At 42.1% G+C, this 26,721-nt stretch overlaps 1 protein-coding gene across 3 annotated transcripts; it reads right to left on the reverse strand.

Annotated features, from left to right (window-relative positions):
* Positions 1–661: 661 nt before the first annotated feature.
* DAB2 (DAB adaptor protein 2) lies at positions 662–26,721 on the reverse strand. Of its 3 annotated transcripts, none has more exons than XM_086770500.1 (15): positions 26,596–26,721; positions 15,000–15,119; positions 12,228–12,367; positions 11,385–11,483; positions 10,935–11,066; positions 8,842–8,925; positions 8,570–8,593; positions 8,252–8,299; positions 8,008–8,070; positions 6,372–7,004; positions 5,384–5,537; positions 4,296–4,820; positions 3,712–3,803; positions 2,865–2,932; positions 662–2,040 (listed from the first exon to the last, which is right to left on the reverse strand). In XM_086770500.1, the coding sequence occupies exons 2-14, from the start codon at positions 15,091–15,093 to the stop codon at positions 2,870–2,872; spliced, it is 2,151 nt and encodes a 716-aa protein (XP_086626626.1). In that variant the 5' UTR covers positions 15,094–15,119; positions 26,596–26,721; the 3' UTR covers positions 662–2,040; positions 2,865–2,869. The 3 variants fall into 3 exon arrangements, with proteins under 3 accessions (XP_086626626.1, XP_086626625.1, XP_086626627.1); XM_086770499.1 differs by having other exon boundaries at positions 662–2,156; XM_086770501.1 differs by lacking the exon at positions 8,570–8,593 and having other exon boundaries at positions 662–2,156.

Consider the following 26,721-nt stretch of genomic DNA (forward strand, 5'->3'; position numbering starts at 1 on the left):
AAGCACAGTAAGACCTGTATTTCAAGCAGGATACCAACTCCCTTTCAATGAGTGGTTTTAAATCCCTTTGACCATACTAATCAAATGGTATTAAAAGTAAGAAAGCACCCACTATTTCTCCAGTGATACAGCAGGCTGACAGTTACAGGCCTGTCCCAGTACTAAAGGTTATTCTAAACCAGTAACTTTCCAGTGGATTTATTGTTTTTAGCCATCTGCATTAAAGGAGCTGTAGTTTGTTCTGAACATTAGGTAGGTGTTCTAGTTCAGTCTTCCCAACATCAGTTTAGACCTCCTGCAAAGCTGGAAAGGACAAGTTGAGTTAATGAAACCCCTGAACACAATGTAATTTAAGTACCCACTTCCATGATCCTGCAGAAAGGAGCAAGAAAGGATCTTTAGTAGTGCAAACTCAGACTCAGCAGCTAATGGGATGAGCTTCTAGTGACAGTTTACTAAGTCAGCTGGGAATTTTATTTTTTACTGTGGGACAGCATTCGTTGAACAGGCCTGATGCAAGAAGCTACAGAGACTTAAGACCTTGCTATCAGATGGCTATAGTAAAAACCCATGAGAAACAATTCTTTGGCTCTAAATTCCTAAGTATCAACTAGACCACAAGACTGAGTTATGGGGGACAGAATCAACAGCCACACTGATGTTCATTTGGTATGAGGAATTGCTTCTTTTTAATGTCATTAGGTAACATCACTTGAGATACTACAGTTTTATGTAACAGTGTAACATCCATAAGTTTCTACATTTCCAGTTTGAGACAAATACTTAAATTCATAGGTTTTTTTTTTTTTTGCATTACAGAAAGTGCAAGAGAGGTTTATATACAAGACTAATTGCATGCCTGGCTGAATTGGGTACTAAGGCTGAATTCAAGTTGACTTTCTTAGCTCTCCAGTTCAGCAACTGCTTAGGCATTAGATTTAACAGTACTATTTCAAGTTTATACTTAGTATTAAAAGAAAAACCTCTGATACATCAGCTATCCCCATTTGGCAAAAAAGTAGCTGTTACAGTCAGTTATAACTATAACAGATTCAGAGCTCTGTTAGAATAGATTCTTTAGAAAAAGGCAAGGTTTTCAAGAGATGGAGAACTACCTCACATTAATGGCACGGAGGTGGTGCATCTGTTCAGAAGGAACGTAGGCATGGAGTGAAGCCATGATTGTCTTTCTGCATTCTAACATACCAGAAACATGCCACATGACACCATGAGATATCTCAAACTGAGCAACATCAGGGTATGGGATATTCACTAAGATACACGCAAGAAGCCTATCTGCTTGTTCCACTTGTCTGACAGGCCACCTTAATAAAGAAGTAATCCTAGTAGATTTCCCTCCCTGAAAGAAGCCATATTAGCACCAAGACAACAGTTAGTGTCCATGACTACCTCAGTGTTCTGCAAGAAGTGTTTCAGCTTATCTGACCCTACAACATAGATTTCTCTTACTCAGGACCCTAGCAGTTTTGTTGCAGACCCCACAGTTAGTCCCTTTATTACACATTTATGGCAGAATGATACTTTTACCATTAGTTAAATAGACAAGTATTGGATTTTTTTTTTCCCCCCCTACCCATACAGTTTACATCTTTGTGGCTCAGAGACCAAGTCACATGTCAGTCACCAATTAGAACTGTGTAGTATCCACTTAACTTTAACAACTGGCTGCTGTTGTGATAACAGGCACCTGACCTAGTTGCTTAAGGTGTGGAGTTTTAGCTACTAATTCAATTCCCTTATGTGAAGGCAACATTTCTTCCCCAGGTACATTCAGTTCCTGTATTTTAGGACAGTAAGTGCTACAGAAAGAGAATTGTGGTGACCGTGTTTACAAGACACATGACTTAGTGTTGCTAAGCTATTTTGCAGAAGATTACAGAGAACTAAAGTAAAGTTAACATCCACCAATTTGAATTTGGGTCTCCAAGATGAGTCCAACTCTCCATTTGCTTTGCCCTGAATTGTCATCTTCACAGCATGTTCTTTGAGGGTTCATGTTTCAATCCACCTGGACATGTTCTAGATTACAGACATCATGGAATGGCAGCAAGAGTGGCAGACAGCAAAGTGAAACAAGAAGAAAAATCATGTTGAGAAGAGGTCCAGTTATTCCATTTGTCCTTTTCTGGTTCTGCCTAATATGATGAAAAGGACTTAATGTTAGAATGTCTATAAGTCATAATTTTATTGCTTAAACTAGCTTAGAGCCACTGAGAACAAAACTAAAGCAACAAATAGCAACACTTGTCTTCTGCTGAAAGACAGTTTTTCAGGGGAAGATTTAGAGGTGTGACAGAGGAATAGATTTGCTAGTTTGACAGTTCATGTTCTCTAATAACAGTACAAAAGTTTGAGTTACGTTAGTTTCTAGTGACAAAAGCTCTCATAACAGCCCTTAGTCTGTTTTTACTCCTGTCCACCCAGAGTACTAACCCACAATTATTTAGGGGATTAAACTTCAGAAAGCAGTAAGGGCCATTGTGTGCTAACACTCTCCTAAAGAAATTTAGTTAGCCCCTCTGAGTTCTGCAGCACATATTTACTCATTAACTTTCCTCAAGGAAAGGAAATCTAGATCTATTGTGGCCTTGAGACTTAAGTTCATGGAAGAATAAAAATCTTTATTTCTAAGAAACTGAAGCTGGCTAGGTTTAGCCAGAAGGCAGCTATGTAGAAGTCTGAGTAGAGGTACTCTAGCAGAAGCGTTCTTCCACGAACTGTTTGCCATACTTCAGAGGAGCACTGCAGTTAAGGTAGTGTAGTTCTTAGTCAGCTCTTTACCAAAGGTATTTTGGATCAACTTCAGAGAATGAAATTGGTTATCTTATTAGTGAAAGACTTACCTGATCTATACAAATGGGTTGCCAAAAGGATCACCAAAAGGACCAGAAGGTGGTTTCTGGGGTTCCTTCTGAGGAAGGAGAAATAATAGGCTATTAGTGGATTTCCAGGTTTCACCAGGTTTACTCTGCATGACTGTATCAGATAATTCCTGTTCCAAACACCTTGGAAAGAATACTGCAGTCCCTGCTGAACTGTACTGCTTTAACAAGAGAAAAGGGCTCTAAAGCCACGTTAGTAATTTTCCTAGTCTGAGGCAAGGTATCTTTCAGAAGACATGTGCTTACTGAACACTCATTTGGAGCTCAGCTAGTGTAGCCATGATGAGATCTGTTTTAGACAAATGCTAGATGTCATATAGTCAGCATTCTGGAATTCATCCAGAGTTTTCACCAGGGGCTTCAAGTGCTGTGTCCCAAATGGAAAGATGTGATTAAGCCACTTCTTCCCCCAGGGGCTACTGAATATGAAAGCCTCCCATTTGTTCAGCAAGAGCTGCACAGTCCACACTGCTCTGTCTACTCCACAGACATAAGTGTAACCAAAGTGGAAGACTTCTGCAGCTACATCATTTTACAGTCTTTTGTAGAAGCTTCCAATACTGAAGAACTTCCTGCCAGGGCTTGCAGCTTGGTGAACTGGTTATGTACCCAAGCCAAATGGAATCAGCCTTCTTGCAACAAATACCCTCTGTTAAATTAAATATTAGCCTCAGACCTGCAAGAAATTTTGTTCCATATCATTGCTCAATCATAGGCACCCCTGTTGTTAAGGAGAAAGAGAGGCTGGGGTTTTTTTGGTTTTTTTTTTTGTTGTTGTTTTTGTTTCATCGAGTTTTTTACTACTTACAAGTGAGGCACTGAAAAGATCTGTTTTAGCTTGACTTTCAAACAGCCCATCAGCCGGCAGCACACTTTGTCGGGGAACAGGCTTTGGTGGTTCTAAGGAAAAGAAACATACTGCTATACTCACTTAACAGCTTTAACAAGTACTCAGCTCTACCTGTACAGCAGCATGAAAGCTCATTTAATTAGATACACAAAAAATACACAGAAGTTGCTTGCTTTCAGTGACCTCAGTTTTATCTCCTGCTTGTCCCTCACTACTCTTAAGCTAGATGGTACAGCTAACAATTACCTCGTTCTAGTCAAGTAGTTTAGGCACTAGGTGTCAGTGTTTGCTCACTGATATTGATAAATTCTGCAGCATTACTAGGGAAAACAGTCCATCAAACTTTTAGCTCTATCAGAAACGACTAGTGACCAGCCATCCCAATCCCTGAGCAGCTATCCAAGCAGAAGAAAAAAAAAAAAAAAAACAATTACCCATCAGTTTGGCAGACAGCTGGCTAGCTTTCATGTCATAATGATCTGTACTATCTTGAGGAATGCCTACTTTACTACTAAAATAATTACTGAAGGGTCCAGAAGCACCTGAAAGGCTTTGCTGCTCTCCTCTCCTTGCTGGTACTGCAGGCGGCTTTGTCAGCTGGAAGTCTTTGAACATTTCCTTGACATCCTTCATCTCTTTATCACCAAGTGGATCCAGAGCAATAAAAGCATCACTTTCTTTCTTGGATAGCTCCTTCTGAGGAGTAGCTCTAGGTGGTGGCTGAGGTGGGCTAGTTGTTGACATGGAGGGCAACACAGATGGTGTCTGAGCAGGAAGCGTTGAAGATGGGAACACACTACTCTGGAAGGGATTTACAGCACTGGATGGCTGCACCCATGGACTAGATGGAACTTGTGCTGGCTGTGCCCAGAGACCAGAGGACTGAGGGGCTGCTGGACCAAAAGATGCAGGCTGGTTCCAGCTTGGCACTGCTTGAGTACCAAAGGCAAGTGGTTGAGTAAATCCTGTAGGCTGAGCAGGCATCATAGACCCAGGAAAAACCGATGCAGCCTGAGTGAAGGCAGGTGTCTGTGCACTCCATGGTGATGAAGTTACTGGCAAGCCACCTGGGGGAAGATTGTTGTTACACAGCACTTCAGTGATCTGAAGACCTTAAGCAGGAGTGTATCAGTTCCATTGAGGGTACCAGCAAAAAGTTTTTCACGTGCTGTTTGCAAAAATCTGTTGATTTACACTTAAAAATCAAGTCATTTGGAGGGAGAAGGGGGTTAACATTTTTTACTTTGCTCCATTTCAGTCCTGAATATAACAGGAGGAACATACTTAGTCCTAGCACAGAAGTGATGGATGCATTTGCCATATAGTTACTTCTGTGTAAATGATTATTAAGACTCTGCAGCAGAGTTACACTAACCTCCCACCTTGTGCTTGGCTCACTTGAGCTTTGCATACCTGAAGCAGAAATCTGCTGTCAAAGTTTAAGCAAAAAACCGTGTTCCAGTTAAGCACGCAGAGTTTAGGCCTCCATTCACAGAACTTAGTATTTTAGGGCAGACAGCACATTGATTAAAGGGCAAGACACTGCACATGAAGTAAAGGAAAACTAGAACCCATTTTGGTGTTAGTAGATATCTTAGACTGGAGCAAGACCTTCACTTTGTAAACTAACCTAGACCAGCCAATGGAGATGCTGTGGTAGGACTTGTTTTGAAGAGGTCCAGTGGACTAGTTGGCACAGGTCCTGTTTGGGCCACTGATGTCAAGCTATGGCTCTCTGTAGTTGGTGCAAATAAGTCTGAGCTAAATAAGTAATTCGATGTAGTCTAGAAAGAAAAAAAAAGCTTTGAGATGGCATGGCAGAACACATGCTAGCATGCTCAAGACTCAGTCTAGAGCTACAAGCTTTCATTTCAGCTAGAGCAGAGCAGGGAGCTTTGATTTATCCTTTAGAGGCCAAATATAAGAGTCTCAAACTTCACTGTTTTGTTCATGCCTCCTGAGATGCATAGCATTAAGTAGGTATAATATATATTAGTCACCAGTCAAAAGCAAAAGAATAAGACTTAAAGTGACTGAATTATTTGCTATCATAATGAGCTTCCCTTTGCCCTCCACCCCTCCAAAACATTCCTGCTCAGTTTGCAGTGACCCCTGCAGTTGTGGCAGGGTCAGCAACAGTTTGGCATAACTTGAGTGCAAGACAAATGCAGCTGACCCAGAGCCAACTCAGGAAAGTCACTGAGATTGACCTCAGTAGGTAGGTACTGAGAAACTACATAGGTTTCCATAGGCTAGTACCTCATTTTTATGAAACCACAGGCTGAGAGACATACAGCTATTAGGCTCTAGCATTATATCAAGTGTCAATAAACATAGCAGCATACTTACCAGACCTTTACAGAAGCATGGCAGCATTAAGGGAGAGAGTATATAATTTAGTGATGATGGCTACTATGAAGCATTTGTGAATGTTAGAATGTACCATGGCTGCAAAGAGATTATGGTAAGCATGGTAGATAGAAGAGAAGTAGATGTGTTGTGAAGCCATTTAGCTAGTTACACAGTATGAAGAAAAAAGAGCTTCCTTCACCCAGCTTCTAAGTAAGAGCATGCATATCACCATGCATATCACCGTTAATTACTTGAACATTGTTCACCTTGACAGACCTCCTTCCTCTTCCTGGCTTGGTACTTTGTGGTGGTGGGCTAATTGTTATAGACTCATGTGACATGAGCTGGATATTGTTTTCAGAATCCAGCTTTAATCCATTCTGCAGAGATACTCCTTTGGAAGGACCTTCAAACAGGTTTGATGGGGCTTTAACAAAGCCATTCTGTTCTCTCTCTGGTACCCCATTTGGAGTTCTTGCTGCAGGCGACTTACTCTCAAGTGGCCACTGGCTTGTTAGTACTTCTTGTTTGCCACTTCTATTAGAAATCTGGTCGAACTGTTTACCAAAGTAGTCAACATCACCATTTGAAGCACCATTACCCACTGGTGTCAAGGTACTCAGACTTTCCTTCTTCTGATCAGCAGATTTTAGAGAATCAAATGAAGGTGGTGCAGATTGGTCTGGCTGTGTGAAAGGATCATCACTGAAAGGGTCTGGATTAGGTGTGGGAAAGAAGCTGAGATTGGTAGAGAAAGAACTCTCAGGCAAGAAGGGTGACTGTAGCTTTGGTTGTGGAAGAGAAGTTGTGATGCCATTCAAGAAGAGATCCTCTTTTGTAAAAGTCTGTTTGGTCTCAATTTCAGAGTTTAGATCCACTAACAGAATCTCTTTAGCTTCCTATTTGTTCAGAAAGAAAAATAAAGTTAGTCTTAGGCAGGACTTGCTGCATAGTACACTAACTCAAGGAAAACAGCTGCAAAAGGAAAGTAGTATCCAATACATTATTCTAATAAGTATCCAATGTCACAGTGAAGTTGCACTACAGCTTCATCTTACAAGTCATTATGGCAAACACTGACAGCTGTGGTCAAATTACAGCTACCTAGTTTCAGAAACCCAATGTTAAAAGCACCTGTTTTAAGATCCCTTACTTATCTATCAGATGCTTGTTCTACAGCTTAGAGACTGTAGAATCATTAAGCTTTCACTTGAGTCAAGAATCACTGTTATAGTCCTTTGTTTTGACAAGTTGTGAAATCACACTGCCTTAGTGTGACTTAAAGTTGCAGTCTCAGCTTTGCATAAGGTTAGAGAGCTATTAGATGGTGGGAGATGTTAACATGCCATCTCTCCACCAAGCAGGCAGTAGAAGGCTAAGACTTGGTCACTACAGTTGGATTGACAGCAACAATTGTATCATGGCCAACAGTGGCTTACAGTGCCAGAATAAACTGGTAGGATTTGAGAGGTCCTACTGAACTATGACAAGGTTTATGCACGCTTTTGTGGAGTTAGGCCATATCTTGAGCTAGGGCTACTCATCTAGAATGGCCAAGAGTCCACTCTGAGTGACTTAAGGATTCTCTTGTCCATAAAATGAGCTTCAGCAACCTGGTCTAGTAGAAAGTGTTCCTGCGCATGGCAGAGGGGTTGGTCTCTAAGGTCTCTTCCAACTCAAACTATTCTATGACTAATAACACAGGATTATCTCTGCCTCTCAGTCTCACGTGAACTCTGCTGGATAAGAATGATATTAGCTAGTCTAGTTAGTAAGTAGATACTATTGTAGGCCTAAGAGTGAAACCAGAAACCAGGACTAACAAAGTAAAACCAGATCTTATTACTATGACTAAGTCTGCTCTCAAAGCAAGAACCAAGAGCTCAACTAGATTCTACTTACTGTGGGACTGCTCATATCAGGAGGTGTTGACATATCCCCAAACAAGTCCATCTGGTCAACTCCCTTGAAGCCAGAAATATTGAAAGAATTGGTACCTGTTAGAGTTCTTGCAAGAGCAAGAATCAAGCATTATGCAGATCTACTGTAAACACATCCAAAAATACTGCATTTCCCACACCATGTGCAGACAGTCAGTTATGAAGTCCTTAACGGCATCAGCGTAAAGTTCTAAAAATTAACCTACCAATTTCATTTTGTCAGCTTGATCAGCAGGAGCTGCTTCATTACCATTCTGTAATAGATGGGTAACAGTGTCAGCAATAACTGGCATATCAAAACTTGCCTTAAGCAAGGGACTCGCAGGCTTCAAAGAGCAAGTGATGGAAAGAGGAAATACAAGGGAGATCACTACTCAGTATTAGTTCTGTAGGCTCCTTTTACTCGCATTTCAGTGTAATTTGGCATTTGACATTGCCTCCATAATGCTGGCAGTGTGAAAATCAAACCTAGTCATATTGTAGCAGCATACCTAATGAAGTGAGGCTGAGCTGGAGCAACTTACCTCAGTCTTACTTGCTTCTTCACTCTAAAGAAGAAAAGAAGGCTTTTAGTACCTAGACATCATGTACAATATCCAAAGCCTCTCGCTTTGGAGAGCTTACCAGATCTAGGAGATAATCAAACTGCTGCTAAAACTACCAACCAACACCTTCAAATGATCCTGGATTTAGACAGACCTCAGTGTCAAGCCTTAGAAGAGTCCAAAAGCCAAGCCAAAGCTGAAGTAAGCTTTATTTCTATGCAGACTAATGTAGTATCTGTAATTTTACTCACCTTTTTCTTATCTTCTTCTTCCTTCTTCTTCATATTATATATTAGTTGGAAGAGGTCCTTAAGATCAACAACTAGAGGTTCAGCCTGAAAAAGAATGTAAATTTTAGGCCATATACTACTTCAGAGCTTGCTTCAGTAGGATTCCAGAGAGCAGCAAGCCAAATTTTCCTAAATGGTGCAACAGTAAGGTTGCGATAACAGGAAAAACAAGAGTTTAAAGGACTGTCTTGTCTCCACACAAGAGCTTATGCAGGATCCAAGGGTAGTGAAGCACAACCAGCTTAGAACTGTTAACTCCACAGGAAGAGTGGCTATATTTGTGCTGAGCCTGCTATGTTTTTGCTAAAAAGCTTGTAGGGCAAGGTCTTGTAAGTGCATGGCAAGTCTTAATCATATTTCCTCAAAAGTGCAAAGTTTATCCAAGCTCTCCGGTAGTCTCATGAGAGGAAAAACACTTTGCATCTGTCTGTTTTCTACTAACTCCAAGACTGAACCTGGAAAAAGCCTCTGTAGCTAATACCAGGTTTATTTTAAGCAAAAGGCAAATAGTAAATCAGCAAGGCAAGCATAAGGTAAGATTATAATCACCTTATATGTGTAAAGCAGACACCAGCTTTAAGTGGATGAAAATTTAGTGTGAATTAGAAAGGAGCAGCATTCCCCCCACACTCATTGAGAGTGTTTTGAGTTGTTGCCAAGATGGTGGCAGGTCCAGCTATACTGATTTGTAACTTCTGCTTGAGGCATATTGCAGCTGTGTCAGTGTCTATAGTGGGACAAGTCCCCCTGTTCAGCCACTACCTTTGGCTCAAGCAGAGAATCTGTTGAGCAGATCTCACTGTTTATGTCTGAGCATCATCTTCTCCTAATCAAGGGTTTTAGACATGCAACTGCAGGAAAAGCTATTTCAGGAGTTATCAACTTTGACAAACAGTACAACTGCAGCAGTCTAGAGTTCAGAAGTCCTTACTTCTCAGCTAGACAAGTTTGTTAAAAACAACTAGCAGCAAGTAAGAGCTGTCTACAGCTTGGCTAAGCTTATAGGCTGGCAAACAGCACCCCACGGTGAAAAGCTCTGAGAGAACAGACTCCACTGCAGAGCACACACATAAGGCTTTTGTACTTAATTTACAATTCCAGTGAAGCCAATAGAACTCAAGAATCTGGTAAACTAATAAAAGAGGCTTAGGAGAGGGTGTTACAGCTATTACTAGAGTATTAACATGCTCCAACATGGAGCCCCTCAGTCCCAACTCTAGGAGGTCTGAAGGTGCCAAGAGGTTCTCCAGAAGGGCAGGCGGGGATGTGTATGAAGAACTTATTAGCTCCTCAATATGGCTCCTCAAATCATTATAGTGACTATTATAAAGACATTATAATGACAAGCTGAAGAATGATACATATCTAACTTAAGTTCAAGTCATTTAGGAAGCTGCATAAGACTCAGCAGTAATTCCAAATAGCTTGTTTCCAATATTGCTCGTGTACAGATTCTCTTCAGAGAGACAAACTCTGCATACAGGATTTCTTCATGGGGGAAGCTTGTCACAGAAGGATTAGAAATCCCTCCCAAAAGTAACTTAAGGAGGACCAGACCTGCCATTCACTGTGCCCAGAAACACTATTGAAATCAAATCTGTTTTCACTGCTTCATGAGACAAAGCACCATGAGAACTAGACTAGTGGAGTTCTAAAATAATTCCTGTTAATTCTGAGTGAAGCTCTGGCTATTTGATTCAAGAATTAGCATTCTCACTGGCAGTAACAGGCCACTGTACAGTAAAGCCCATGATAATGGCTCTATTCACCTCACTAATGGCTTCCATGGTGCATGGGCACATTAAGCAAGGTTAATCATAGTAAGCAAGGGTACTCTAGTGTTTTTTGTTCTGACTATAGATAAGCTGAACAAGACAAAAGCCACTGGTGACACAGTTAGTTCCTATTGCCCTCGTTGAGAAGAGGCTATCCATCTGTGCTGGCATTCCTCTATACCTCATAAGGCTAGTGTTTTTCTGGTAGCCCTATCACATGTTAAATGTTTACACAATAGCATTACTCATAGCAAATACAAAAGTGTGTATAATCCATACCTGTTGTGCCGTTTTTATGGCAAAAAATTGGTGCTGGCCTTCTCCTCCGCAAATATAGCCAAAAGCACGGTTGTCTGTTACATCCCGAGCAATAAAGGAGATTTTGTTTACTGGATGCTCATGCTCTATAACCTAGAATTAGGAAAAAGAAAATAAGTACTGGTTTAAATTGCTGGAGACATAATAGCCGCTCTTCTCTGTAGTTAAAATGGCTAAGGCTATTAGAAGGCTTAAATTCAAGACTTGGGTTTATCAGCCTTTGACTAACCACAATAGGATGTAGCTATCATTCCAGCAGGAGGCTTCATTATCGCAACCCATTTCACAAGCCAGTTTTTAATATGTGGAAGACAGGCACAATGCCACTAAGGAATCTAGTTCAGATTGTTCTAACTTCCAAGCACCAAACTTGCTTTAAAAATCACATTAAGAGAATAAGTCATATCTTACCCCAGTTTTCTCATCTATTATCTTGATACCAGAGAGGGAAATGTTCACCCAGATCTTCTGTTTGTGTTGACCCTGGGAACGGGCTGCCACTGCCATTCCCTGAAGAGGATGAACATCAAAGTATTGATGAGACTTCTGTTAGATAAAGCTTTAACTTTTTTCCTTACATTCCTCTTGAGCCCATGGCTGTGACTGTACTAGTGCTAATCTAGTTATTCCTATGCAACTGTATAGTTAGAGCAGCATTCCTCTTGCAACATAGGCCTGACTAGGTTTGAAGTGATACCTCACTACTAGATCGTGTTTCCTCTGTAAATGTTTTGGAGCTTTAAAACTTCTTGGTTCACAAAACTGCTGCAGTAACAGCATCTTTACCAGCTTTCCTGGCCTGATTGAAGCTATGTGAGTGTTCTGCTCTTCAGAAGTAATAGTCTTTGTTGCTGCAGGGTCTCATTTATTCTTTGGCTTATCTATATCTTTTGGTGTCACTATTGCAAGAGGATGCCAACCTTTGAGTTTGAGTGCTTTGAGTTCAGTGTTAAATTGCATAGAGCTTCCCTGTTCCCATCCAAACTTAATTACAAATAGTGAGCTTGGGTTTAATATCATTAGCATCCATACTGGATGCCTCCATGAGGCCCAAACAACTGTTCCCAAGCTATTAGAGAAACACTGTCCTCTGAGCAAGGGATTACTGCTTTAAAAGTAACATGCATCTAGGATGGTGCTGTTATTACTGTTTTACCATTCAGCTGTACCTGAAATTGTGCCAAAGTGACCATTTGATCTGGTTTCTGAAGACTTCCTGGAAGTGGCTCCTTATATGGCAGCTCAAGCTCTTACCTTCAGCTTCATCATTGAATCTTGACTCATTTTGTCTCCTCTTGCCTCCGGGACATCGTCAATGCCAATGAGTTTAGCTTTGTATCTTACACCATCACCTTTGAATCTAGCCAACAGAGATTCATCTGTCTTTTCTGGCCCTGGAGACAGAGAAAAGTTTGTTGTTGTTTTTTGTTTGGTTGTTTTTTTTTTTTTTTTTAAAAAGAGAAATGCCTATGTGGTGGCTTTGAGATCTTTAAAAAAAAAGACCATATAAGTACCTGTTAAAACAGTCCCTTGAGTACAGCTAACAAACAACCCTTTGTCTTTCCAGTACTGTGTGCACTGCAAGATAGTGACTCCACATTGCTCTTGCGGAATCTGGCCTCAGTTTAAGGAGTGGAGCCTGGTGCTTAATATTTGACAAATTCAGAACATTTGTTTGCTACATAGAATCATAGAATGACTACGGTTGGAAGGAACCAGGGTGACAGCATCGGTGGACAAGGGATGAGCAATGGATGTCATCTACTTGGACTTGTGCAAAGCTTTTGATGCTGTCCCACATGACATCCTTCTCTCTCTCTGAACTAGAGAGACATGGGTTTGATGGATGGACCACTCGGTGGACAAGGAGTTGGCTGGATGGCTGCACTCAGAGAGTGGCGGTCAACGGCTCGATGTCCAAGTGGAGACCGGTCATGAGTGGCATCCCTCAGGGGTCCGTGTTGGGCCCGGCCCTGTTCAACATCTTTGTCGGCGACATGGACAGTGGGATAGAGTGCACCCTCAGCAAGTTCGCCGATGACACCAAGCTGTGTGGTGCCGTCGACACGCTGGAAGGGAGGGATGCCATCCAGAGGGACCTTGACAGGCTGGAGAGGTGGGCCCATGCCAACCTCATGAAGTTCAACCAGGCCAAGTGTAAGGTCCTGCACCTGGGTCATGGCAATCCCAGGCACAAATACAGGCTGGGTGGGGAATGGATTGAGAGCAGCCCTGATGAGAAGGACTTGGGAGTGCTGGTGGATGAGAAGCTCAACATGAGCAGGCAATGCGCCCTTGTGGCCCAGAAGGCCAACTGCATCCTGGGCTGCATCAAGAGGAGCATGGCCAGCAGGTCGAGGGAGGTGATTCTCCCCCTCTACTCTGCCCTGGTGAGACCCCACCTGCAATACTACATCCAGCTCTGGAGCCCCCAACACAAGAAGGACATGGACCAGTTGGAGAAGGTCCAGAGGAGGGCCACGAAGATGATAAAAGGGCTGGAGCACCTCTCTTATGAGGGCAGGCTGAGAGAGTTCAGACTGTTCAGCCTGGAGAAGAGGAGGCTCCAGGGAGACCTGATAGCGGTCTTCCAGTATCTCAAGGGGGCCTACAAGAAAGATGGAAACACTGTTTAGTAGGGCCTGTTGCAATAAGACGAGGGGTAATGGTTTTAAAATAGAGGGGGGTAGATTTAGATTGGAAATTAGGAAAAAATTATTTACAATGTGAGTTGCAGAACACTGGAACAGGTTGCCCAGAGAGGTGGTGGATGCCCCATCCCTGGAAACATTCAAGGCCAGGCTGGATGAGACTCTGTGCAACCTGATCTGGTTGGAGATGTCCCTGCTACTTGCAGGGGGGTTGGACTAGATGACCTTTGAAGGTCCCTTCCAACTCTAACCATTCTATGATTCCATGACCTTTAAAGGTCATCTAGTAAAAATTTTTTCCTAATATCTAATCCAAATCTACCTCCCTCTATTTTAAAACCACTACCCCTTGTCCTATCATAACAGGCCCTACTGAACAGTCTCTCCCCATCTTTCTTGTAGACCTCCTTGAGGCACTGGAAGACTACTATAAGGTCTCCCTGGAGCCTCCTCTTCTCCAGGCTGAACAGCCCCCAATCTCTCAGCCTGTCCTCACAGGAAAGATGCTCCAGCCCTCTGATCATCATGGCCCTCTCCAACTGGTCCATAAGAGACTGAAATATTTATAGGCAATAGCCAAGTAGATACAAGTAATAAGCAAAAATACCACACATAAGTGGTACTTCCCATGCCCAACAGGATGTTCAGTAAGGCCTTCAGATATTAGCCCTCATCCTGGTGTAGTCAGATCTTTTTCGTGTGCTAGAATCTCCTAGTTCCTGTGCTAGGACTTTCTATCAGTACCATGATTTCTACAACATGTCCTGGTATCCCTATTCCTGGAATCACTTGGGATTTTAGCTATATTTGCTATTTATGCTGTTCCCATTGCAGAACTGCTTAGTTTTCTTCTCTGCATTCTCAAGATAATCCAAGTGTGTACCTAGGAATGTATTTCTGTATGAGGTAATTATATTTATGTGATGTAATCTATTAAAAAAAAATCTATTATCTGATCTACAATAATTCTCATGAAATTAGTTTTCTGGCTTCTCTAGACTAGAATCTGTATCTGTGTGCAGCACATCACTCCCCCTCTGAAGGCAGGAAAGGAAGTAAGTTCAGGTTCAGACTGACAGCCACTTGGATGGTCCTAGGTCTTGTCACCTCCTCAGGAGGCTTTCACTTCTCTGGGCTTTGGTGACTTGTCAGGCTCAGCACACGAGTCATTTAACAAGTGGAACTGAAATCTTTAGAACTTAAGCTAGTAAAATAATTCTAACCAGAAGGTAGGCTTTTAGCTTGAAAGTTTTTCTAGCTTTATGTACTCAGTCTTCCAGCTAGCTTGAAACCTTTTAACCACACTGTGAGACGGATCTTAGTTTTAAGCAAGTGCAAAAGATTAAAGACACTGACTAGAGGAGGTATTCCTTACCTTTCTTTTTTTCCTTCTTTGAAGGTTGTGCTTTTGGTGGAGCCTGTTGCTCAGGCTGGCTGTTGATAGTAGTAGTTTCAGCTTCAGTAGACATGATGCTATGATGGTCAGCTACGCTTGCTGTGGTTTTTAAAAATACAAATAACAATCAGTAGGCAGACATAATATTTACCTTGAAGAAGCAATAGTCTCATTAGATCTGTTAGTCCAGTCTTCTGCCGCACACTGAAGCCCACTAATGTCTGAAAGCTTGAGTAGTGATCATGTAGGAAATCTGACTCACTGTCTGTTTATCTCAGGCTACAGAAAGCATGAAGTTATGGCCACTAGGTGATGAAACCTCACCTCCGTAATACCTAATCCATAGATCATACTAACCTACATCCACAGGCTGTACTTGCATCACTCTGCTTTAATCTGTCAGCCTTTAGCTTTTTAACTGTTAAAGCTATTTATAGAACCTCAGATATTTTGCTCTATTCTGCTTCAACACTACAAATATCTCTGTAGTTGGATAGGAAAGAATGCATATCTCTGTAGTTGGATAGGAAAGAATGCAAGAAACATTTGCTAGATCTGTTCCAAACACACATGAAGATGACACCAGAACACCCAAAAGAAGCCAGTAGATATTATTCATGCGTCTATAACTAGCTGAAGTCTGAGGTTATAGCACCCAACAGGTAAAAGTAAATAGATCCCTTAGGCTGCAGACAGACTATTCCAGGAAAAAAAACCACAAGATTCCAAACTCCACACTCTTGTCTTAACAGTAATCAAATAACACTAGGTTTAAAAAAAAAAAAACCAAAAACCAAACAACAAACCTGGCAAGTTAACAGAAACGATGGACTAGTATGACTTCGTTCTATGCCATGAGACCCTTTTGCCTCTGAGATACAAGATACATTAAAAAAAAATAATCTGCAGTCACCATGTTTTGTTCCTACACAGCTAAAGCATTGATTTACACTAATCAAATAGAGGGACTCATTGTCTTTATGGAGTTCTGAAGTTCATCTATACCCAACCAGAAAGAACTGGACATTCACATCTGCTACAGAAACTGTTCTATGAATCTTCTGTCTGGGGTATTGCGGTGGCTTCAGTTAGTCCCTTGAATTTTAGGGTGAAAAAAATGAAGCCAAGAGATTGTTTAGATTATTAAGCAGCTGGGCTACTCTCTTCTAGTAATTTCCCCTATATCCAGGCAAGCAGACACATACCAAACCACCCCTTTTACCCAGCACACTATTTGAGACATACTCTGTACTTAGATTCAAGTACTGAAGCATTGAATATCCTCTAGCATTAGAAGCTTGTAATTCTCAGTAACCTATTCCTCATTTGGCTTAGTGACAGCTAATGTTACCTGCTACTTGGAAGTTACTTTCAGGATTTTGCTCTCACTCCTGCCTTCCCCTCTTCCCTCAATTCATTACTAAGTCAATAGCTACAGACTGACTCACCCAGCTTGCCACTAATAGAGTAACAGATGTCAATGCTTAACTGATTCTTAATCTAGGAAGAATATAAATTCCTAGGTCCTTAAGAGAGAATTTCACCCTCAAGGCCTCCATTTCCATTTAGCCAGGAGGGAGGCCTTTAGGGAACTAGCTACTAATACAAGCAAAGTCAGATCTAGCTGCTTACCAGATAGTTAGTGAATTGCATTTGGCATTGCTCAAGTCAATCAGAGATAAGATAGCTCATACGGGAAAGACTGGGCAGCTAATGCCTGTTCTCCTCTGTAAGTAACCTACCTGACCGCAGCTAGAGAACATTTGATGCAAGGGAATAGAGATATGACTGAAAATTTCAAGTGATTCTGAGTAGAAATAGACATTAGAGGAAGAGTTGATATAGCAAGCCACTGCTATTTAGGAAATGTTACCACTGGAAGAGGAGTGGCTTGTGTACCCATTCTGACAGAGGAGCAAGGGGGAAAGTACTACAGCCAACAGGAATTTTACAGGATACTTGCACCAATGCTAAAAAGGAGTGCACCCATTGAAAACTCAACATTAAGCAGATAAAATGAAGCCAACTGAATTCTACTTTAAAACTAGTCTAGCTTGCCTGATTTGGAAGGAAAGAGAGTTAAGGCCAAATCATTAGTTAGTCACTCATCCCCATCTGGAAGGTTACTGTTCAGAGAATAGAACAAAAATGTCTGGAGAGGAACAGAGCTAAGATACGTTCTCTAGGAGCCGAGTCATAGCATTAGGACATTCTGCCCAGCTCCATGCAGGAAAAAAAAAAAAAAAAAAATCAGCAACCTTGAGGCATTGAGTCCTGCCTGTCAGTCATCCTGCTTCCCCAATTTAATTGGCTGGGCTAGACCCAGCTCTGGTGTTATACAACCATAGTAAGTATCACACTCCAAAGTAAAGCTAAGAGGCAATAACAAATGAATAGCCTAGGGGGTAGCAAATACGCACAAGCAAGACCTCACTTTGGCAAATGTAAAGTGGTAGCAATCCAGATGGGCAGTGGCTATCTTTAAGCTCCAGTCATTCCTCCATTATTACCATCTGCCTCCATCTATGGAAGCCAGACTACTTAATTGCATAGAGGCAGACAGTGCAAAACCCCCAGGTGAAGTAAGATGGGCAGGGACACACACAAGTCTAACTGAACCCTTGCAAATACACACTGCCTTACTGTGCAGAAGTTCTTTCTTAGCTCTTTAACTACTATTTCAGAAGTCTTAGACTGCAGATTTATGGATGTTGCTACCCTGGGAGGAGTGCCCCAAACTCTAGCTTGTATTAGTAGATACACACCAGATTTTGTTCACTCACTTTTCAATTTACTCCAGAAAGGGCTTGTTAAGAGGTCACTAATAGTATCTTTCTCCTTTCCTGTAGGGACCATACTATGAAGAGTGAGTACAAATTGCCATTTCAGGCCCTCAACACATAGGCCTTGAAGTATCAGCTGTTAGATACTGTCTAAAGTTAGGCAACTCTTGTACTTAATTTCCACACATCTACCCTGGGAAAGTCAGTCTTAAGACTTTGGGCATCCTGTGCTCTTGGTGTCTTCTTCAAACTCCCTTCAAGGAGAGCTGTTGGTAATGACAAATCATCCTTGAAATACCTGTTTCTTAGCAAGGCTTGAAGCACATGCCAAACAATTCTGTTGAGCAACATTTAGTTTCTCTTAAGAGATGCTTTCACAATTATCCCTTATTTGAGCAAGGGGTGGCAACATGGTAGCTACTCTTTGATTTTACTTTTGTCCTGTGCACAGGGGATTGAGAATCTTCATTACAGCTGTAATTTGTCATAGAATTTAAAGACTGGACAATAACCCTCACCCAGACAGCCTTTTTTCACCTCAGCAGACAAAGATAATTGCCTCAATGTTGATGAAAGCTTTTCTGAGAAGAGGTTAAGGACACTGAAAAAGTCAGAAGGCAGATAAATTAAACATCTGCTCAGCAGTTTAATACTCTGTCCTTTTCACAGCCTGTGTTCCCTTCTTTGTCCCTTGATACTGCAAGTATATGATTCAGCTTAAAGAGTCATTGCATGTAAATATTAACCTCAAATTAGAATATGAAAGGCCAGGAGGGGACAAGAGAAGCTTTTACTGCTAAGTGCAATATAACCTGTTAGGATGAAGTAGTAACCGGAAACACAGCAATAGTTCAAGTGCTGAACATGCTTCCAAGGCAAGTTGTTCACACTCCCCCCACCTTCTTGAAGAGTTAGTCAAGTTCTTCTTGTTAGAAGATTGTATCAGGACCTGCACAAGGTATCCTTAGAAATACCTCTACCCATCAAGTTCTTGACAGGAGAGCTGTTCTCAGAAGGCTGGTAAACAAGCTGTACTCTTGAGTGAATTCAAGACTTCAGTTTTGCAGGCTGAGGAAATAGACTAAAGGCTAAACAGCAATACACACAATGACTGCAAAAGTAAAAGCTGTAAAGCCAGCAACATTTACTAATAATGGACTATCTTGAGTAGCAGCATTCTACCCACATGAGAATTAGAATAGTGCATTTGTGTGAGCCCCTGTACGACTGACTTACATTTTCATCTAACAAATCCCTGTGTGTGTAACTATCACATTTTCTGCTTAGTTCCTGCTGCAATGGTAGTGACCCAAGTAGCCTTGAGAATCACTAGGCATGCATTAATAAATCAGAAACATGAATGTGCTATTCAAACACTTGCCATTTAAACAGGGTCATTCATTCTGAGAAGTCAAATAAAATATCATCTTAAGTATTTTATTTCAGTACTAAAACACCCATTGCTCTAGCCTTTGACAGTGTCTACGAGTTCAAGTTGAACAAACCTTCTGTAACACGACGCAAGATTACTATGTTTTAGATGGAAAATTCCAAATGCTTTTTCTGCTGCAAGCACTACCATTACTTTGTTTCCTCTATTAAAACAATCAAATTAGTCTGTTAGGAACTAGCATAGCCAGTGACTAATATAAATGAAAGATACCAGCCTTACGTACTGGTAGGTTATACCTGATGCATATTGTTCACACTTACACATAACGGGTACCTGCTTGAAGACAAGTGGTGGAAGAGAGTTCACAGACATTTTGGGAACCGTCTTCCTCCAGTTTATGCTATGTCTGGAATGCAAGAGCAGCATCACTTGCCTGAAAGATGACTGAATACAGGCCCTTATACTGCTAAGTCTAACCCAAGCCCCTGTGGTTAGTCTTGTAAGAGAGACAATTGAAAAGGATGTTGACCTACCTTGCCTGACAAGTGAAGCTATCTGTCATTCCCTCAATCAGGAACGTCTGGATTAGGGATGTCCCCACCACTCAGCTTCTCCTGTGATTCCTTGATAGCAGGGAAACCAAGACCAGTGTTTTCAGCTTAAGTTCAAAAAGGCTGTTTAACTGTCTTGTTTATGCCGTGAGTAGTTAGAAACAGGATTTGTGGTTAAGAGATCATTTGCTTGGTGTCATAGACTCAGTTAAGACTGGCACTTGGCCTGTTGGCCCAGATATTGCCAGATTAACAGGATTTTACTTTAAGTAACCTCTTCCATGCAACTTGCTTTAAGCCCTGTTTGATATTCTGTCCTCTTACCTACGTGATGAAGTGGATCAATACTTTGCTGAGGTATTAAGGCAGCCTTACACCAAGGGCTTCCTCTGCAAACAGGAATACCCTTTTGGAATAAGCAACAACTGTACTTACATGTTGCAGGATATAGCTGTCTTGATCATATACAACCAGTAACAAGGAACAGGAAAGGCTGACATTCATCTGCTTAGTGGGACAGAAGGGTGGTAGCAGACATATCAGGGATTAACTCCTTCATGCTGCTCCCTTCCCCCAGCACCAAATGCAAAGTAGATAAAGATCTTAGTACTCTAATTAGTCATGTCAGCTACAGATGTTGGCATGCACCACTGCTGGTGCAGGATCATGCCCATGACACTACCCAGACATCTTACCATTTCAGCCAATCTGCCAACTGCTATTTCATAAGTTGAACAGAACAGTCTGTTCTCATCATATCAGTGAATCAGTCTTCTCTGAGCTGTTTGGTTTTTAACAAGAACATAGAAATTCCAACTAAGTTCCCGAAAGTGTTTTCTGCACACTTGAATCACAGCCAAGTGACCGTCACTAAGTTAGCAGCTGGAACCGAACAGGTCGCTCAGTTCAAGTGGTGCAATTGGACCGGTAGTTTTTGCCATTGCACTATACTTTTGAGCACTTTTTTTTCCTATGAGATAATTAGTTACTTCTTAACCCAGCTACCACAGTAGCTCTGTTTTGGGTTTTTATTTCACTTGTCATGGGAATAATACGGCTGTTGCAAGAATATTAGAACAGAGGGTTTAGGAGAAGTCATGACCAGTTTAAACAAGCTGTACCTCACTAACAACTTTGAATGATAAAAATTAGCAAGTATTGCCCTCTGCTTACTTTAAAGGAAGCAAGTTAAATGGTTTTCATGAGCTAGTGCTATCTGGTTTCCTGAAGACTTAATCGCAAACTGAAGGGAATTAGCACTGTCATAGTCTGTTTGATAGAGTTATTCTTCAGCCAGGAACTTCAGTGTCCAAAGGTAGTGTCCAGACACCTAGCTAGCCCATCTCAAGTTATGAGTTGTTCCAGGAATAATGCAGTATCTTGCAAGATGTCTTGGTAGCAGCCTTTCCAACCTACTCTCAGCATTTAACATTTCAAGCTATTAGTTAATTTCTTAGATTAAGAAACCCCTTCACTCTTAGTACAAGCAATATCAGCAGCTGAACTGCAGATTCTGCAGTTAGAAAGACATTGGCAGATATCCCATTATGCTTTTTCTTGATATGGAGCTTTTCAGTTGGTAACAAGCTTATTATTAGATTATATACTTAGGTTATCCACAAGAAGTTTCTTCATATCAGACTTTCAGAAAGACAGCATGCTTTGCAGTCTGCTAAGGGGCCACTCCTCTGCAACACTCTTTCCAGTTTCCAGTGCTGAAGCCTCAAATCAGTGGCTCCTGAGCCAGAGATCAGTTCTCTTCTAGCTGTTGGTCAGGAAAGCATCACCTGCCTGCTCACAGGATGAGGAAACTCACGCTATGTGTCTGCAGGCATACCACTCAATCTTCTGTCAGTACTCCTTGCTGAGACTCACTGGAGCAAATCAGTTGTTAGTCAAGACAGCTAGAGTTTACTCAGATGCAAATTAGTTTGAACTAGACAACAGCCCAAAACACTTAACTTAAACTGTATTCCTAACTCCCTCCTGCCTGTTTCCGATCTTCTTGCTAGTTAATATAGCAAAGGCCTCTTGCCAGGAACAATGCTTTTCACTCCCTTCCTCAGAGCAGTAACTTGACACATATTGAAGCTGTTATCATAGGTTATTTCAGCTGCATACTGTTAGCTGTCCAGTGCTGGCAGAGTTATCCCTTTTTACAGTTTGCATGTGTGCAAGCTGTACTGAGAGAGATTGCATATGTGCTGCATAGCCTATGGTGAACAGTAAGCGTTCTCTACCTGTTCACAAATGTTATCTGCATGAGCAATGGGATTTTGCTGTATTATTGCCCCATCCCAGAAACATTCAAGGCCAGGTCAGATGGGGCTCTAAGCAACCTAATCTGGTTGGAGATGTCCCTGCTCCTTGCAGGGGGATTAAACTAGATGACCTTTAAAGGTGCCTCCCAACCAAAACCCTTCTATGACTCTATTCTCCTCTTCACCCAACCTAAAGCCATATACTCATGGCCACAATGTCATGCATTGCAGTTTGCTTACCCAGCCTGATGATCACACAAACAGTTAAAGACCTGTCCTTAAACATTCATTTCAGCAGTATTTCAAGAACCCTCCACCTAGCCCCCAGCTGCTGTGCCTCTTCTTACATAAACTGTTGTAGCAGTCATTGTCACAAGAGTCACTCCATACTGTCTCTTGTAACACATCATGAACATCATGTTATTAGAAGACTGATGAAAATTCTGTTTGCACCTTATGAGGGCAGGCTCTTCTACAGCAGTTTCAGTCCTTAGTTAGGTATTACAAAGCTTACTGCTCAATACAAGGATTACTCTTGCCTTCAAGATTAGTTATTACCAAGGGCCCCAGCTCTCCCTTGTATATGAAGCAAGAAAGGCAATGAATAACTAAACAGGACGCAAATCTAGAAAGGTGATACAGAAAGATCTATACCAGAGGTAAAGAAGGATCAACCAGGATTTTCAGAGCTCCACTGCAGCTCCTTCAGTAGCTGTCCTACTAAACGGCTAGTCGTGTTTCATAGATTACTCTTCCCTATTGGTAAGTGTAGTCACACATGTTTGTGATGTACATTAGAGAAAATTTACATTATTACTCCTAAATCCAGACTCTAAAGTAATCCTAACTAAGCTCTCTAATTTTCCATCTCTATGATGGTCTTGAGATCATATTATGGGGATGCCCCCATCCATCAGAAGCATGCAAGTATAAGTGGCAGCCTTCAATCCTGCTCTGGAGTTTAAGTTCCATCAGCCAGGTCAGCAGCTGTTTGCATGTGCCATTAAAGCTACTAGAAAACTAGTTCTTACTCATGTAGTGATCCTCCCTTAAAAGCACAAAGAATCTTGTTCTGAGAGAGCACAGAAGATGTCTGTAAGGTAGAAACACAGCTTGCAATATTAACATTACATACTTAGTGTTCCCAACTTGTCTCATCCCTTCCTAGGAAGAAAGGGTCATCCATAGGTGTTTTAGCCATACGGCAGGTGTATGAGAGTTCTCATAGGAAGAGACTTGCTGGCATGCAACACATCAGCATTACAAGTTGATTACACTTCGCTGGAGGAGCTAGTTCCTAGTTGACATTGTCACGAAGCCTTCTGACTGCCAAGTAAAGGTCTATTATCCTGTCTCTCAGACCTACTTGTTCTGTTCAAGAGATAATAAAGTATTTCACCTCTCATCTTATTGCTTAGGGATGCAACATGAACTGACAGAGCAGTAGGAAATTCTGCTCCAAGGCCAATACTCTATCCTTAACCGACCCTGTAATATCTGAGCTTTGATATTTAAGGTGATATGCACCAGTTATGAAGCTTTTAGAAGCTTTTTTTAAAAAAAAAACCCCACAGATAGTTGGAAATAAAGGTCTGCAGGGCATATCAGCTGAGACTCCATCCTCAAGCACTTCATAGCATACGCAAGGTACATCCTTTCAGAAGAGGGGAAGCTGACACGGTCTATGCCCCCATCAACCAGGGCTGCCAAGAGTTAGATGGGAGAAGATGCTTTGTTCTGCACTCAGCTGCCCAGCTTGGGTAAACAAGCTAATCCTGTTGAAACTGGTACCTCTGATTTATTGACTAGGCCTGCCACTATGCTTCATCCAGCTTCTTTATAACCCTGAGACCCTTGAACCCAGATACAGCCTCAAACCCAGGTTTCTAAAGTCTGTTTGTTTTATCAGTTATGGTACTTAGACACCTTATTCTATTTGATCCTTCTACCACAACCCCAAGTTGTATTTCTGTGGAGTTCATGCTGAGGTGGAGGAGTAGTGGCTTATGCTTGGTTGTATTTCACAGCAGAAGCTCATTAAGACCTCTTAGCATGCCTCCTTCTCTCCCCAGGAGGCAGAGTCTTGATTCTACTAAATAAACCCTTAGTTTACATTCAAGATCCAGGTTTTTCTCCAAATTCCTTGCAGATAAGTTACCTTCATGCTATCTCTACATCATTTGACAGACTCTAGCCAGTAAGCAGGATTTGTACCATCAGTACTGATTCCAGAACAAGATGGCTTTCTCTGGATATGGAATTTATTGCTTAATTGTCCAGGTAAATTCATGTTTCTGTAGTGCTCACACATTGCTGGCCTTGCTGAATAAAGTCCACAAACATTCCCAAGAATGGGGTTAACCCAGCAGGTCACACAAAAGTCCTAGGAGTCCTAAGAGCTCTTTTCGCCACCCTTTGTATATATTACATTCACCTGTTTAGAGTGCTTCTTTCCATATCTGCTTGTGAAGTAAAGGCCTTAAGCAAGAAGTATATCCATAGCAGCTACTGGTCAGTGTCCAATAAAAGGGTTATGCAGGAACTTTAACAAGTAATGGTCTTCTCAGTGAGAAAGTGGGCTGTGTACTGCAGATGTATTGAGACACTTAGAAACATAGCAGAAGGCACATGTTAGAATGGATAACCATCTCTACCTTCACAAAAGTTAAATGATGCCAGATTTTTGTCATTTGGCCCATCATGCCAACTGGTAGTGCTGAGCACAACCTCTGGTGCTCAACCAATAGCTTTTTTTTGAAGTAAGAGCATAAGAGATGAGAAGTATCATAAGTCAAAGGACTATGATTAGTGCTCATCATTCTCCCAGTCTCCTGTCTGCAGCGCGATGCACACGAGACCCTGTTAGATTCCCCTCAGCAGAACCATCTCCTCATTTAAGACTTGGAGCATCTGGCATTCACTCCACTTTACCCTGAGATTTCCTAAACTCCAAGTCACAAGGTTTGCTAGTTAAGTCTCTGTTCTGATGGTTCACCTGACATTCTTTTGGCAGTCACATCCTCCTTACCATTTCTACCATTTTGTTCTCCTCCTCCAAATTAATAGAAATTTCTGCTTTAGACTTGACCACGTCCTCAGACCATTCAGGGAATTTTGGAAACCTAGCTATGCCTCAAGAACCATTGTGCTGGATGCAACTGCAGCAATTCTTTGGACAGACATGGTGTGGGACTCTCTCAAACAGTTCCCTTCTCAGCTGAAGATATTTTCTTTGGATTCTGATTCACCTTTGTAATTAGCCACCGACTGCCTTACCCATCTCTTGGAAAGTCCTAATAGAAGTAGATACTAAGACCTGTTAGCATTATAACTGCTTAACAGGTCACTATTGGAAACAAGGACATATTTTCAATTTACTGATGCCCAGTAAGTCTTCACAGCCAGCTAGAATCCAGAGCTTCATAATTACTTTTCTCTAATTGAATCTGCATCTCTATCACCTGTCTACAGCCTAAATACACCTATGCCTATTCCTTAGCACACAATCTGCAAACCTAAGCCTATATGCTCTCAGATTTGGTCTATTTTGGGCAGCCTTGTTTATGGAAATTACAGAAGACTTCTGAGGAAGAAAAAATGTAGCCTTTTGAAAGGGAACTACCTTCATTAAAAGAAGATTAAAACAACTCCTTCCCAATCCCCTCCCCCCCAGACCCCCCCCCCCCAAAAAAAAAATCAAACTAATCCTACCCTACCAGTGAATTTTTATGTTTCCCTAGTAGGTGGTCAGGCAACCAGCTTCAGCTTATCAGAGAGGTAAAAGCTTTGCTACAGAGAAGCCTGGCTGTATTGGCAACACCTGCATTTATCTTACTTCCCAGAGCACAGGCAATACCGCGAGGTAAAGTGTCATCATGTGATAATCATTGAAGTCTCACCAGTTGAGAAGTCAGTTTCTCTAACAAGGCAGAAGACTCATTCCAGTTAATCCTCGACATCTTTAAATGTATCCGTTTACCTCAGAGAGAAGTAGCATCCTGAGATACACCAAGAGACAGAGGGGTGCCCAACAAAGATGCTCCATTCAAAAACAAAACAGAAACCCACCCCTGCTTCACAGCATCCTAACTCTTTCCTCGACTCTGTGACTAGAGAGATTCTTTCATATCCATAATGTAAATGAAATTTAGTGTTTATGTGTTTTTGGTTTTGTTTTGTGTTGTTTCTTTTTGTTTGTTTGTGTTTGTTTTTCCTTAATTCCCTCCTCTCCACACACAGAAATGAAAACGCACGTTGTGTGTTGCTCTGCGCCCAAGCTTCCCCAGGGACCGGCCCTGCCGGAGCCCAGAGCCGGCGGCTCCCCTCCCACCTCAGCCGGGATCCCGCTCCCCGCAGCCTGGCCAGCGGCCGGCTCCCCCCGCCGAGACCCCTCAGCGGGGCCGGGGCCACCCCGCCAACCTCGCCGCTTTTCCAAGCGCAGCCCCTCCCGGTGCCTTTCGCCCAGCCCGGCTGAGCCCCACTCCCCCTCCGCCCCACCGATGTGAGCCCCCACGGGGAAAAGGGCCCCCCCTCCTCTTCCCCTCGTAGGCTTTGCCGGAGCCTCGCCTCGCCGGCAAAGCTACTTACGGGCTAGATCCGTGCCGCTCCGTGCATGATCCGGGGACCGCAGCGGTGGCCTGGCAGGGACCGGCAGCCCGGTTAAATATTGGGTTGTGCGCTCGCCTGCAGATTAGTTAGCCACTCACAGCGAGA

The sequence above is a fragment of the Chlamydotis macqueenii genome, chromosome Z, assembly GCF_036417535.1.
Source record: "Chlamydotis macqueenii isolate bChlMac1 chromosome Z, bChlMac1.mat, whole genome shotgun sequence".
Taxonomy (NCBI): Eukaryota; Metazoa; Chordata; class Aves; order Otidiformes; family Otididae; genus Chlamydotis; species Chlamydotis macqueenii.